This window comes from Syngnathus acus, chromosome 21 (genome assembly GCF_901709675.1).
Source record: "Syngnathus acus chromosome 21, fSynAcu1.2, whole genome shotgun sequence".
NCBI classification, from domain to species: Eukaryota; Metazoa; Chordata; class Actinopteri; order Syngnathiformes; family Syngnathidae; genus Syngnathus; species Syngnathus acus.
Genome location: NC_051105.1, coordinates 9,898,611 through 9,913,676, shown reverse-complemented (window position 1 = coordinate 9,913,676; position 15,066 = coordinate 9,898,611). Strand labels below are relative to the sequence as shown.

The 15,066-nt window shown below is 43.7% G+C and overlaps 2 protein-coding genes and 1 long non-coding RNA gene across 4 annotated transcripts; 2 read left to right on the top strand and 1 right to left on the bottom strand.

Annotated features, from left to right (window-relative positions):
• Positions 1-595: 595 nt before the first annotated feature.
• Positions 596-3,483, top strand: gpr1 (G protein-coupled receptor 1). Its single transcript, XM_037240489.1, has 3 exons — positions 596-842; positions 1,603-1,705; positions 1,772-3,483. The coding sequence occupies exon 3, from the start codon at positions 1,774-1,776 to the stop codon at positions 2,857-2,859; it is 1,086 nt and encodes a 361-aa protein (XP_037096384.1). The 5' UTR covers positions 596-842; positions 1,603-1,705; positions 1,772-1,773; the 3' UTR covers positions 2,860-3,483.
• Positions 3,484-4,495: 1,012 nt separating this feature from the next.
• LOC119115720 lies at positions 4,496-6,390 on the bottom strand. Of its 2 annotated transcripts, XR_005096187.1 has the most exons (4): positions 6,235-6,390; positions 5,374-5,484; positions 5,088-5,186; positions 4,496-4,991 (listed from the first exon to the last, which is right to left on the bottom strand). It is a non-coding gene; the product is annotated as an uncharacterized LOC119115720 (long non-coding RNA). The 2 variants fall into 2 exon arrangements; XR_005096186.1 differs by having other exon boundaries at positions 5,088-5,484.
• A 135-nt stretch (positions 6,391-6,525) lies between these two features.
• Positions 6,526-14,761, top strand: LOC119115640 (INO80 complex subunit D). Its single transcript, XM_037240404.1, has 10 exons — positions 6,526-6,774; positions 8,394-8,640; positions 8,719-9,446; positions 9,519-9,621; positions 9,691-9,915; positions 9,984-10,117; positions 10,215-10,348; positions 10,418-10,671; positions 10,741-10,898; positions 11,000-14,761. Exons 2-10 carry the CDS (start codon positions 8,423-8,425, stop codon positions 11,947-11,949), a joined length of 2,904 nt encoding a protein of 967 aa, XP_037096299.1. The 5' UTR covers positions 6,526-6,774; positions 8,394-8,422; the 3' UTR covers positions 11,950-14,761.
• The last annotated feature ends 305 nt before the right edge of the window (positions 14,762-15,066 follow it).

The window sequence follows — 15,066 nt, the reverse complement described above, 5'->3', positions numbered from 1 at the left end:
ATAGCGCCTGCTGCTGAATCTAGTGGGGCACTGCCCCTGCCGCGAGAGCAAATTATTTAATTGAACCTAACTTGAGTGTAATATCACCATTCACCCCTAGATGGCAGACATGGCTTAGTTGCATGTCTTATACTGCCCTACTACAAAGTGAGTAGGCCGAATAATTTTGGGCAGATTTGGACTAATATGCAAGACAAACATATAGTAAATCAATAATGTTAAAATTCTGAGAGAGTTGATGTTTGTGAGACAAAAAATAAATCATAGTAGCCTAGGTGGTTATTTTGCGGATTGCTCCAAACCCTTGCTGGATTTGGACAGTGGATCTATTATACATGCATTGAGGAATGCATTATAAAAAATGAAATACTGTAAGCGCATGTTGTCGTTTTATTTTAAAGGCTGCCAAGAATTTCAAGGAACCAAATCAGAGAAGCCAGTAGAAGATGAAGGAGGACTTGGCGCACACCTAACATTTAGCAGTGCCATTAAAAACTGCAACATTCGGTTCCTCTGTGTTTATTGAGAGAAGGTCGCGCCTCTGAGAAGCAGCCAAAGCGCTGATGAATGAACACATTCTTATCCGCGCGGGCGACCAATAACAACTTTGCTCCCCTCCGTGGTGCGTGTGTGACGCGTCAGGCGGGGCGCGCCCACTCCACACATCTCCGCGCAAAAAGGAAAGCCTCCGACAAAGTTTAGTTTGGATGGACTCGCGGAAAGAGTGCACACGGGCGCTTGGAAGGGGACGCTTCGCCAAAGTGGAAGGCAAGGACGGCCAGTTTTTCATCCGGAGACTGACGCTTCTTGGATGTTAAATCGTTCATGTCCTTCTGTGCTCGGTGAGATCTTCTCTAAATGTTTTAAATGTACTGTACGGTGTTTTTATGTATTTTTGACAATAAACTGTGTCTTTAATGATTGCCATTAGTAAGCAATATAAGGTTATACAATGTGGGAATTTAAATGTCATTTAAATGTGCACATGTCAAATATTCACTCTCCGTTTTGATGACGCAATCATTTATAGATAGTTCCTCAAAATTTCACTGTTTACCAGTCACAGATTTTAAACATGTGAGCCTGATTCGGTGCAAAAAAATCTGTCTATAAAAGACAGATGTTATTTGATGAAATGTTTTGCTTGTCCTCTGAATTTTTACTTTAAACATTTCCAAATCAACATTGGTTTTCCATATACAGTATATTCAAATGTATTACAAGTTTAATAATATTAATAGTATTTTTCATACTATGAGAAAGAAAAATAAAACTCTGCCCCTCAAAGTAAATCTGACACCAATAGAAAAGGTTGCTGATTTTATTATTTTTTTAACTCGGCTACACTGTATACGTGACCTTGGTCATGTCACAAAGGTTCAGATGAACAAGGTTTCAACATTTCATGGTGATAGCCGCTTAGTGATGACTACAGTGAAAAAGTAACTTGCACAACTATTATTGTCTGCCCTCCCCAAAAAGTTCCTTGACCGTGTAAGACCAGAATGATTCATCAACTTGTGGTTCCTCCAGCCTCTTCTGTCAACCGTGTCACTTGCCGCAATGTTGACCCGAATGGATGTTCACATTATGTTTATCCAGGGCACACCCAGAACTCACTTCAACACAGGAACTGAATGAGCGGGTTGCCGTGACCCCTGGATCACTTTGGGGAAGCGCCAGTTGCGAGGAGATAACTTGACAGGTAGGTTCTTCAGAATTATAGATGATTCTTGGCATGATTTTGACAATGGGGTTTCCCCCCCGGCAGCGATGGACGACTCCGTAGAGGACTACGGAAACTACAGCTATGACTACTACATGGAATATGGTGACATGGAAGAACTTAAAGTGGACCACAGGCAGAAAGAAGCCATGCATATTATCTCGGTGGTCATTTACATTATTTCCTTTGTGCTGGGCCTGATTGGAAACGGAACTGTCATTTGGGTGACGGGATGCAAGAGCAAAAGAACCGTCAACAGTGTCTGGCTGCTCAATCTGGCCTTGGCCGACTTTGTCTTCGTGCTCTTCCTCCCTTTCTACATCGACTACATCCTCCGTGACTTCCACTGGGATTTCGGCGTGGCCATGTGCAAGATTAATTCTTTTGTGTCCGTCATGAACATGTACGCCGGCATTCTGTTCCTCACGGTGCTCAGCGTGGACAGATACGTCTCGCTGGTTCATCACAATTGGTCTCAGAGGTGCCGGACGCCCGCTCGGGCCTGGTTCATCAGCGCCTGCATTTGGGTCACGGCCGCCGCCGTCAGCTGCCCCGCGCTCATCTTTCGGGACACAATGCGCTTACACGACAAAGTGGTGTGCTTCAACAACTTCCATGCACAGGATGGACTGTCGGCGGCTGCGAGACACATTCTAATGGTCTCCGTCCGTACCACTGTTGGATTCCTCTTGCCGTTCTCCGCGATGTGTGTGACCGGTATCCTTCTGACGATCCGAGTGAATCGATCCCAGGGAGCCGTTCGCCTGTCAAGCTTCACCAAAACAGTCTCGGCCATGATCCTGGCTTTCTTTATATGCTGGGCCCCGTTCCATATCTTCAGTGTGATGGAGCTCTCCATACATTCCTCGCTCTATTTACATAACGTGCTGAAAATGGGATTTCCTCTGGCCACCAGTTTAGGATTCTTCCATAGTTGCATTAACCCAGTGCTCTATGTGCTTCTGGGTAAAAAAGTTCGCAACATCCTGAAGCGTGCATGCCTGGACATAACTAAAAGCTCGCTAAGGGAACTAAGCCAGTCTGTGTCGGCCACTGAGATGGAATCTTTGCCAGGGGCCCCTCAAGCGGGGGCCAGTGCACCGGAGGAGCCTGTGGCCTCATCAACTTTGTGATTGTACATAGGCTGATGTTATTAAAAGTCTACACACCCTTGTTCAAATGCCAGGGGGTTGTGATATTAGAAAAGAATGAGAATAATTGATCTTAAAAGTTTTTCAACCATTTATGTGACTGGAATAATGAACCACGCAAACGAATGAAAAAAAAAATCTTTTGGAGAGGAGAATTTAAGAACCTGACATCTGAACAGGGGTGTGTAGACTTTTCATAATAGTGCATGTCTTCAGTCAACAATTGCATTGAATGAAAAAACTTAACACACTCGAATACTCTGTATCTTTTCATTTACTTTTAAATTGTGAAGCCTAGAATAAACATACAGACGGATACACGGGGGAAAAGATTTGACAAAAATGGTTATATTTTACGACTTTACTCTTGTAAAATTACAAATCTTGCATATTGCAAATTTCTCTTTTCAGCTCTGTTGGATGTTTTTAATGCATTTTACAGATTTTCCTTTTGTTTAATTGAGAAGATAAAGACAGTAGAACTCAAAGTGTTTTGTATAAATGTATATTTTCTGCTAGAGTACACTATTTGTAGAAATGTGATATAAATATATTTTACCTAATATATTCCAACTAAATAGCTTTTAATAAATGCGCTCTACTGTATTTTCTTTGAGTTTATCTTTTCAACATTGTTTGTTCAGCAGTGTCTGGGTTATGTCATTACAGCTTTGAACTTTTGTGTACAAAATGACACGGACTTCTCCCGGGCCTGCTATTTAGAGACAAGTATGACTTTGGTCCAGATGTGCATTTTGATTTTGTTTTTTTCCCCTGCAGACTTTGGTGCTTTCAAATTCAGTCATTTCCTGTTTTTGTTTCCCCTCTTTGCTGAACTCTGACATACAAAATTGACATAGCAAATATCTAAACAACATCCAGTCACTGTAATAATATTTGCTGAATGTGTCTTTTCTGATATTTTTCAATTCACCTTTTGCAAGATTCCAAACCATCCTAACTTGTCAAGTGATTCAAAACATTCTTTGTAATGATCCGCCCCAGAAATTCCACAAATTTCCATTTAAAAAAAAAAGATTAAACCTTTTCTATAAAAACAACCATTAAACTGAGTTTTTTTTGTTGAGTCTTAGTGTAATAAATGCAGTATGTAACAATCAGTTATAGCGACGCAAAATATATACAACGACCTCATTGATTAATATATTCATTCAGACCGAGTTTGCGGTAGCCCATTTATGGAAATCAAATGGAACATTTAAAACTCCGAAGACTATGAATTCTGATTCAGCAGTGACAAGACGAGTGGTGCGGAGTAAGCAGTCACTTGCCGACTAAAATGAGGTGGGGCAATAACGATCGTGCGCATGTATTTGAGGGCCATCGAACCCTATAAAGATTTTAATGATAAAGTAACACAGCGCTAGCAACGATAAATCTGTTAGCATCTAGTTGAAGATGGCTATAATAAGATTATAATAATTTTGATGTACGTTATGTAAGTGGTAATGTTAAGATAATAATAACACACATGGCCGCTTTCCAGCGCAGTTGCCTGTAGTGACCTTTTTTTTTTTTTAAATCAAAGGCGGCTCATCTAAAGCAAACAACAGTAACAGTAACTCACTAATTGAGTTTGTTTGTGACAATGCACGTCTTTGTGCTCTACTGAGTGACCCATTTTAGATGGCGAATATTATGAAGCCCTTGTCACACTTTTTTTTTCGCTCACAAAAGGATTGAACGCGTGCCAGCCATCTCATTTGATACCATGTAACTTGTAATGAACACTATTGGCTTCTTAACACAAACATGCTGTGAAGCTGCTAATATCACAATTAATATTGTCACTGCATTACTATTGCATTGGAATGTGTTGGATAGACAAGAACCTTAAATGACTCTTATTAGGGCTTTCACAGCATTACCAGTGAGATTGCAGGACCTGTTGGAAGATGTTCATGTCGACATTGTCTGGGAATGTTAATGATGTACTTGATGCTGTATGTGTTTACTTCTCGGACATGGAAGACCCGTTTCCTGTTTCTACTGAAGTCCAACATTTTTATTTACCTACTTTTGTCACTGAGTTGCTATTTGTGTCTCCGCTGATGATCTGGATATTCCACATGAGAGGTGAGATCCTTCAACACCTATAAGAAGATATGAGGAGTGGATCACATACAAGCATTTTTTTATGTTCCTTCGTCAATGTTGCATGTTATGAGTGAATAAACACAAAATCTTACCTGCTCTGGTCCTAGCCGATGTGTTTGTGATAGCCTGAAGCGACAAAGGCCTACCCGACCGTTAGTGAAAAATGAGTCCAGGCACTTGGCACCTACAACCTAGGGAAGATGTGCTGACTCCGGTTGCTGGCACAGTATGCAATTAATGGTGAAACAGTGGGTAATCATTTAACCAGGCATGCCCTAAATAGCTTTGGTTTTACACTTGCAAGGGATTGAAGGTCACCCAGTTGCTGCACTGAAGGTAAGACCACCAAATGAAAAAGAAGCTACCCCCATTATTTACCTTTTGCAGAACTGATCTGCATTCTAACTGCATGGAATTGTTGCAATTGAAGTAGCTGGCTTTTTGCTCCCAATTGGGACAAATCTGTTATTCGACTCCTCTAGGCAATATCTGAAACAGAGAAGTTGTAGACATGTGACAATTATCAACTACAGGAGGCAAAGGAAAGAAAGCAAGCCTGGACTACACCTCCAACTATCTTTGTGAATCAGCAGAAGTCCCAAAAGAGATTGCATCAGGCCCCATGGAACATTTCTGAAAATCTTTAGTGAACGTTATCACCAAATTGGGGGCATCACTCTTAAGATTGTGTTTTTATCTTCTCTTGCGGGTGCAGGCAAGACAAAAGTAAAGTCAGAGTGGAAGTAATTTAATTTTTTTTTAAATTATGGTTGTACTTTGCAGTGGCAGCCAATTCTCAATCAAAATGTCAAAAAAAATCTCAATTTTTAATTAGATGTGTAAAATCTATTTTTAATGTAAAACGTAATTCTTGATTTAATATTTTAGCCCCCCACCACGGGATGAAGACAGATAATACCAAACACTGCCTATCACTTTTGGAAGTTGCTCGGATTCCTAAAGATTGGTGACCCCTGCTGTAAGCAGTGTAATTCTTGTTACAGTATAAGGAGCAAGATTTTCTTGTGAGCAAAAATGCAACCATTTTTTTTCCCGGTGTGCCAAAAAATAAAAACAAATAAATCTTCCCATGTAAATCACATTGTTTACATTTTCACTACACCCAATAACATTTACACTGTATGCATTAAAACTCATTTCAGTATAGGCTTTTTTTTTTTTAAAGAAAAAGTTGAACTTGTCTTGTGTGATGTTGAGCAAAGGAGTTTGTTTTGGTACCTATGACACGTGGTCCATCATCAGTGAATAGCGGGTGAGAGTGTGGCAGTGCAGCAGGGCACATTAGACACTCACACCGAGATGAAATAGCCTCATCTATGTGGCTGTGTCACTCAAACAAGCCCCGATCGGACCTCTCGCCTTATACGTGCGCCAAATGCAGAACATGTCAACGACAGTCATACTTTTTGTTACACTTCGACACTGTGTGCGCTCTTAACAAAGTTGAATTTCCAATATGGTTGGAGAGGTTGTTGTTGTCGAGCGGGTTGTTGTCATGTCCCCGCAGTGCCTGTAGTGGTGCTGTGAGGGAGTCTGCCGTGGATCTGACAAAATCCGTAGCAGCCTACTTAGTGCTTAAAATTTGATCGAGAGCTTATTTTATATCCATCCGAAAATCAAGTCGCACCGAGCTCGATGAAGATCACTATTGTTAATCTATCTTGGGACATCGATGCGCGAATAGCCTAGCGGATCGTATTAGACATTTCGGCCGTCTATCTGGAGCGAATACCGTACAACGGCCCGTACCAATTCAAGGTAAGGCAGACCTCGACCTCGATTTGTAGCGACACCCGTTCGCGCCACCTTTAGCCGGGGAGGCGAATATCACTCGACACCGGCGCCTGTCGAAGCTAACAGGCCACTTGTTTATTTCGAAATATGAACATCCACATATTTCAGTCAAATCGCTGAGGTGGGTTTAAATATTATATTTATATATATGTATATTTTTTAGGTTGGCTTACAAGTCATAGCGTAACGCCACCAATATCATTTTCAACGTAGGCTTCCCGAGGACAGGCCTTAGCTTCGGGTGAAGACCTTTTGTTTGAACGTGTTGGTGGTTTATGTGTTTATGTGCAATGAAATAAAATGATATCGTTTTTAATGTTTTTCGTGTGTGTGTTCTATTACAAATTAGATTTCAAATGATATAAATATAGACCCTTCGTGTTGTTGCCATTTGTAGAGGCTTCCGTTTCCTGGTTAGCTACCGCCTACTATTTCGTGTTTTTAGCTTCCTTAGCTAACTAGCTAACGAATGTTTTGAATTTCCAAAGCAGCCGTGAGGTTAAAAATTAATAATAAAGAACCAAAATGATGATTTTATTTGTGAATAAAAATATAGATACCCTTCATGTTTAGTTACATACACTATTGAGGCCATTAAAATTTAAAAACTGCTCATCGGACTACATGCTAATATTGACAAGCTAGCTCCTTAATAGACGTATCTGTCATCTTTTGCAACCAACCACTCGTCCTTTATTAATTTCCTTGTAGTTGCTGGTGTTCATTTTACAGGAACTTTATTTTCATCACCTTTGTTTAATCACATCTCATATTATGCGCTATGTGCACGCCTCGGGTGTCGGAGGCACACTGACGCCCGTAATACAAACGACAACCGCATAAAGTCAATGTTAGCGGCTACCAAGGTAAATAGATTGCGCTTATGTGAAGTGACCTGTAGCTTAGTGTTTACACAACATTCGAATAACATTCCCTGTACACACACACACACACGTTAGTGTATTGGGTGTGTGTCCACACTGGCAAATTTTATACAGAGTTGAGTTCATGTGACCACTTTAAAAAACCTCAACCGTAACTCAAGTGTGTAATTGCAGACACTGTTAAGTTATTATGAATGCATAATAACATTTGGGGTAATGTTTTTTTTTTTTAATTCTCCTGTTACACTGTATTAAACAACCCTGTAGTAACCAAATAACATTTCTTTGATATCCTTGATATTCAAATAAAAGGTCCATGTTCTAATTCACTCCCAGGCTTCATAAATAAGACAATTCGAGGCACGAGTAGAACAGTGGTGTCATACTCAAAATACGACTGTGCTAGTATAACATGCCGTTGTCCCACAAGTGCGTCCCAGTCATTCTGCTTGTGGGGTGAGTGTAACTACTATATTGACCTTAAGATGGACATCAAGGATATTGTGTAAATGCTCAAACGGCTTTCAATTGGTTTTGAAGTATTGAAGCACTGAAGTATATGCTACAGGAAGAGCTTATCGTAACCCATTTACCGATGACTGAATGAATAATCAATTGTCTTAGCGCTGTATGTGCATGGTTACATTTCAAAGTTAATGATGTCATATGTGCTTTTCTCCCCCGACTTTATCCCATCAGCTGATGTTGTCAAGGACAAGAGTCACGTGATGTATGAAGGCAAACACATACATTTCTCAGAGGTGGACAATAAGCCCTTGTGCTCGTACAGCCCAAAGCTCTGCAAGCAACGCAGACTCAATGGCTACGCTTTCTGCATACGGCACGTTCTGGAAGACAAGACCGCCCCCTTCAAGCAGTGTGAATATGTGGCCAAGTACAACAGCCAGCGGTGTACCAACCCCATCCCGAAGTCCGAGGATCGCAGGTGGGTAAACTCTAGTGCTACATATGGGAGCAATGTAGTACATATGTGTACTTAAAGGTATTCTACTTGTTGTTACAGGTACTGCAACAGCCACCTGCAGGTCCTCGGCTTCATCCCCAAGAAGGAGCGCAAGAAGAAACACGACACTTTGGAAGAAATGCGTTCGCGGGCTCACCTGGACTCGGTGGCCCTCAACATCACGGTGCCCTCTTTACCTTTAGCTTCCAACGGTCTAAACAAACATCCGCCATCGCCGCCCTGTACGCGCCTGCTCGCCCTTCCCGATGGGGAACTCCTGGATCCGTTCGCCTTCTACGAGGACGACACAGACGGGGAGGAGATGGGTCCCCCTCGGAAAAGCAACGCCATCAAGAAGAAATCACAGAGCCGGCTGGTGCTGAACCAGAAAATCTGCCAGGACGCGGCGGACCGTTTCCAGACACCTGAGCACTTTAATCCCTCCCCCGTCCCCCGCGTCCACCCCTCGTCGCCGCTCACCACGCAACCCCCACGGCAGCAGTCAGGTCTTCTCCAGCCGCCCCCTCAGCAGGGTCTATTATGCAATCCAGCACCACCTCAGACGGTCAACTTCATGCCTCCTGGGATCGCCGTCAGCGCATCAGCCAATCCCGCGCAGCCACCGGGTCCGTCACTAAGCAGGAAAACACCTTTGGCTTCCAATCACACGCTGGTCATGCGACCCAGCTCCTACTCGCCGTCGGCTCGCTGCCTGGCCAGGTTGCAGCATCTGGTGCAGCTTTGTGCCAAGAGACACCGAGAATACGGAGACCTCTTTCCTCATTTAGGTGCTTCACTCTCCTCACCAAATGTTAAGATCTTGGTGAGTTTTTTTTTTTGTCTAACAGATTTTCTTGCAGGTCTGGACTGGTCGGAGGACAGCGCCGATAATGACGACGACGATGAAGAAGTTGAAGCAGAGAGATTCGTTCCTGGCCTGAGCACTTGGAGACCGCAGAACAGGTCCGTAACGTGACGTCAACACACGAATCCAGCTCACTAGCGGAAACTGATTGTGTCATCCCAAAATAGTTTGGAGGACGACGCCGGCTCGTCGCGGAGAGCGCGACTGCTGAGGCTTTGCTCGTACCTGCAGCACAAGTACAAGCACATGTGCAGGCAGGAGAGGGCGAGTATCCGCCAAAGGAGGTACCGCTACGCCTTCCGCAAAGCCTTGGTGCACGCCGCCAGTAAGAACCCGGACTGTGCCGGGCAGCTCATCCAGGAGTTGCGCGGTTCCTCTCAAAGCCCTTCAAGGTAGTCTCAAAAACGATTTTGCATTATCTCTCAACCGATCCAACCGATTTCATTTCTGCTTGCCTAAGTTCTGGATCAGAGCGCCACCACAGTGAAGCAGCCACAAAAGCGCCCAACACAGACGCAGGGACGTGTACGGGTAGCACTCGAGGCCAACGCTGCGACAACAGAGCGCTGCCTTTCACCAAACACTGTTTTCAGCGTATCCTTTGAAAATTGACAACAGCAAAATTTATGTTCACCTTAATCTCACCGGAAGATCTCCATCCTTCTTTTTCTTCCTTAACTGCTCTCTGTAGACATTCTGTTGAATCGCTCGCAGCAGCTATTTGCAAGCTGCACAGCCAAGTTCGCAGACGGTCAGCAGTGCTCCGTTCCTGTGTTCGACATCACGCATCAAACGCCACTCTGTGAAGAGCATGCCAAAAAAATGGTGTGTTTGTCGTCGCGCACGGTCTTCTCGGGTGTGGACCACATCGTGTTTAAAGTTAGTTTTGCGCAGGATAATTTCCTACGCGGGGACTGCAATCGGCGAGTGCACCACCACCACCACCATCATCATCACCACCACCACCAGCAGCAACAGCACCAACGTAAGCCGCGCAAAAAGACCAAACCGCCGGCACTCACCAAAAAACACAAGAAGAAGAGGAGAGTGCCGCGGCGGCCGCAGAAACCCATTCCTCCCGCGTTGCCTCAGGGGTATCTGGGAATGCCGGCTATGAGCCTAGCGATGTCCACCCAGGCCAGCATCAGGTACGCTTGAACCTGCAACATGATAACTTTGCATTCCACGCAGCTTCGTAACATCATCTTTTTTGGCAGGAGCCCCTCGACTCCAGAACTGAGTACGGACGAACTTCCGGATGACATCACCAATGAAATGGAAGACATTCCAAACGACCTCGAGCTCAATCAGGAGGATTTTTCTGATGTTCTACCGAGACTGCCTGATGATCTTCAGGATTTCGACTTGTTTGAAGGTGTCCTAACAAGTTCAAGTCTAAATTTATGATATGGCATTTTTCTTTTCTTCAATTTCAGTTGTAGTTAATTTGTTAACTAAAGTAATCTTGTTGTGTAGGCAAGAACGGAGAGTTGCTACCCACCACAGAGGAGGCTGAGGAGCTGGTGCGTGCCCTGCAGGCCATGGGGTCCTATCCGGACTCTCTAGTGTGCCTGACCTCCATAGGAGACCTCAACCCATCAGAAGGAGTGGACCACCGAGCCATGGCGGTCTTTTCCGGTGCAGTCCAGCCGGGTGGCATGGGGGACATCCTCCACAGTCGCCTCCAGACGGAGAACTTTGCTAGCCTGGAGCTGGAGGAGAACATACTGCAATCCGCCACGAGTCACTTTCCCCCCTCGCCGCCATCTCGGCCCACGGACCTGCCCCAAACGTCAGCTGCCGCCGCTGCCTTGGTTGCCCCCCCGATTGGCTCCCTGGCCACTCAGGCCCCCGAGCGGACGTTCACCCGCACGCGGCCCCCTCACATCCTGGCCAAGTCGGACGTGGCGGCGGTGGCGGCATCCCCCTACAGCGACCAAATACCCTCGCCCCAAGCCGGCCCCTTCCAGACAGATGCCCCTCTCCTGCTAGAACCCCCGCGCTCATCGTGGAACAACCTTCCCCTCGCCGACCCGGCGCAGTTCGGGAATCTCATAGCGTCGGAAAGTCATCTCATATCCACGTCGCTATCCACCCCCCCTTCCGGCAGCCACTCGGTCAACTCTGTGACGCTGCAGCCTCTGGCCGCGCTCTCGGCCCTGCCTCAGAGCGGCCTGACGGGCTTGACCGCGCCCTCGGCCCCCGCTTGCTCGTCCCCGCACGATCCCCTGACTTCCTTGCAGCCCAAGCAGCAGCTTCCGCAGTTCAGCGCGGCCTTCGGTCACCAGTTGGCCTCGCACAGTGGCATCCCCAACGACCTGCAGCCCAGCCACAGCTCCACGGCGCCGCCCGCCGGCTTCTCCATAGTTAGTGCCACCACTGCAAGTGCCAATGGCGCCTCCGCCCCTTTCACGCAAAGTAACTGAGCGCAGGCGACGATGGAAAGCTGTCATTCATACGCCATCCTCCATATCTCGTTCAAGGTCCATGGTGGACATCGAGAGTCTACTAGGTAACATCTAGTGCTTTGCTGGTAGTACTAGCAAGGCACAGATGTCAACTAGTGCACAAATTCGCTTCACTAGGAAAATGTCGGTGTCCTACAAGTGAGATTTACTTTGCACCGGCGACGGCACACCCTGAGCCTTTGACTCAATGCGGTAATGGTGCACACATTGGATCATGATTTTGCACAACGCCAAGGGGTCTCAAAGACGTTGACGGAAGTACCTTGACTTATAAGCTAGTTAGCATTGAGTACCATGTCAACTAGTGTGATTTTGCCTCACTTGTGACATCCGGGTCATGAGAACAAAAAGCTTTCTCGCGAGCACATGCACCTTAAGATGGATATCTATTAAATGCTCAAATGGCTTTACGGAAAGCCGTTTGAGCATTTTCTTGCGGTTAGACTAGTTGTCTAGAAGTGGCACTACTCGTGGAAAGACGGTTGTTCTACTAGGTGTGCCAATTTGTATTACAAGTGAGGTTCTAAGTGTGTTAGTGCATGAATCTGGATAGTTGGAAATCAAGGAGTTTCAAATTAAGCTCGCAAGTCAAGGTACTGCTGCATGTGGGTTTTGGTGCACTTGTTTGATGCCTTGAGATTTTTGAGATTAGAAGTGAAGCTGACAGATGTGGCTGAATCCCGAAAAACTTTTTCCCCCTTTCAATCCTGAACAAGTCCCTCTTGCCTTTTGCTCAGCTGGCCACTGCATCGTTTTCATGTCCCACCTGTTTCATACACTGCTTGTTTAAAACAAACAAACAAACAAACAAACAAACAAACAAAAAAACTTATATAGACACAGTCACCCAAATACTTTTAAAGCTGTTTTTATATTGTGTGTATGCTGTACATGTGCTCATTTATCGGTTTGCGCAGATTTTTCAAATCTCTGACCTCACTGTCGGCTGTGCGACCCACTTCACAAAAGGTTTTTAAATACTAAAGCAATAAATACATTGACGCCAGTGTTGCTGATATTCGAGTGGTTCCATGTAGCTTCGCCTGGTGAGTCCAGTGTGATAACAGTCGCAGGGACTTTAATGTCAAATTTCCGAGGTGCTGACTGCTCCTTTAACTCTCTGCTGATTTTTAGATCTCATTGAACGTTCAAGGGTGTTCAGACTGCGGCCTGGGGGCCACTTCTGGCCAGCCGTACATTTTTTATGCAAAGACAGAAACTATTAACACTTAAAAATAGTAAAAAAAAAATCTCCAGTGGAATAAAGATAATTTAGTTTCAGAAGCAAAAAAATGGTTTGCTCCAATTTCCAATCTATATTAAAATCTGAATACCATTTTTAGACGAGTAGAGGCACATTTATTAAAAAATGTTCCCATTTTTCCCTTAAACTATTGTATTTGCATTATCTTTATTATGAAGCTGTGAGGTAGCAATTTTCCAAAATGAATCAAATTGCAATTGTTTTTAGCATTTTAAGAATTGCAAAGTGGCCCTCTGAGGACAAGTTTGAACACCTTTGCGTCACATGTACATCTTCATTAAAACTTCTCATTTGTCTCTCACCAGGGAGCTGTAGCACTGTGCCATTACTTGGCGTGTTTAAGAGGACTCGGTCAGTTTTTAAGCATTTTTTTTCAGGGTGAATAATCAGGATTTTAAATGAAGGAAAATAACAGTTGGGCAACTCTGGTGAGGCATTGTTGCATATTGGGTGTATAGCGTTAACGGGCTCCATCCTGGGGTTTGTCAGTGAATTATTGAGTAGCAAATGGGCAGAAATAGTCACTTGCAATGTGTTCAGTGGAACGTGTAGAGTGTAGAACAAGTCTCATGTTTTTAAAATTGGTGATCAAACGGGTTGTAAAAGCTCTCTGGGCCATTGGGATGGATCGGTGTCTGTTTGCTGTGTATGTTGTCATGTTAAGTAGTCCAAGAATATTTTTTTAATAGCTATCAGAACCCCGGGAGAGACTCAGTGCATATGAAAAGGTATCGAAACAGGAATCTATTCATCCCCCCCTAATATTTAGTGGACGGACGGACGTAGTTCAAGGTGGATTTGCACAGAAGTTAAAGGATTTAAGCCTGCCGTGTGTGTCACTGCATGTCTGTTCTGACGTTTTTTTTTTTTTTTTTTTAAATATATAAATTTCCATTTTTGCTTGCTCGTTAGCAACTCTTCACGCTCATCGCCAGTTTCCAGCTGTGAGAAGGCCCAGTTCCTTCTCCTTTCCAAAGAGAACACACATCATTGTAGCTCCACCACAAACGCCTGCAGTGTTATTACATTAAGTGGAGAAAAACCTATCGTATCTATATATTCTATTTGGATTGTTTCTTTGCCAGCTAAACAAGGTAATTTTGCTGTATTCTATCCACATTTAGCATGAGTAGTCGCCACGCCCAATTCACCCGACATGATGTAGAACAAAAACAAACAGGGCTCGTAGGCACCCGACCGCTTGCATTCAAAGATGGCTGACAAATTCCATATTCATTGAATGTACCGTCTTTTGGTTTTGAAAGCTAGGACGAGCGCAAATCTAGTCACCTTTTGTTAACGCTCCTTGTTTTGTCTAAGGTATTTTTTGTATACAAAAGGTTTACATTTTTATGTCTATTTTTCTTGTGTACAAGTTATGTAATATGTGTACAAACACTGTATGTAATATCTGTATATAGTGTGACAAATTTGATCTTTTGTTTTTGGATGTATAAATAAAACTTGCTGTGAGGTATTTGCTGACAAAGAAATGATGGAGGTTTTTTTTTTTTTTTTACCTAATCTTATTTACAGATTAATTGATCCAGTGTGCCACATAATTTGATGTTTTGCTAAAGCCAATCAAGTTCACTTAATTTTCTTAACTAAAAAATTTTCATCTCTAATGTAAAGGTGAACAAATACTGAAGGACAATGTAATGTAAAACAGTCAAACATTCTCCCTGTAATTCATGTATTTATTGTTTTATTTATAATGTTGGGACAAAAAAAAAATCTTGAAATTTCATTCAGGCAAAATAAAATTTCCATGAACCAAAATAGATAAAAAAATTATTTGATTTATTGTA

Bases quoted from the DNA above. Each gene is read 5' to 3' on its own strand.
- gpr1 (XM_037240489.1), top strand. From the start codon at position 1,774: ATGGACGACTCCGTAGAGGACTACGGAAACTACAGCTATGACTACTAC.
- LOC119115640 (XM_037240404.1), top strand. From the start codon at position 8,423: ATGTATGAAGGCAAACACATACATTTCTCAGAGGTGGACAATAAGCCC. The intron at 9,622-9,690 runs GTCCGTAACGTG...ATCCCAAAATAG, and splicing joins ACTTGGAGACCGCAGAACAG to TTTGGAGGACGACGCCGGCT. The intron at 10,118-10,214 runs GTATCCTTTGAA...TGCTCTCTGTAG, and splicing joins CACCAAACACTGTTTTCAGC to ACATTCTGTTGAATCGCTCG.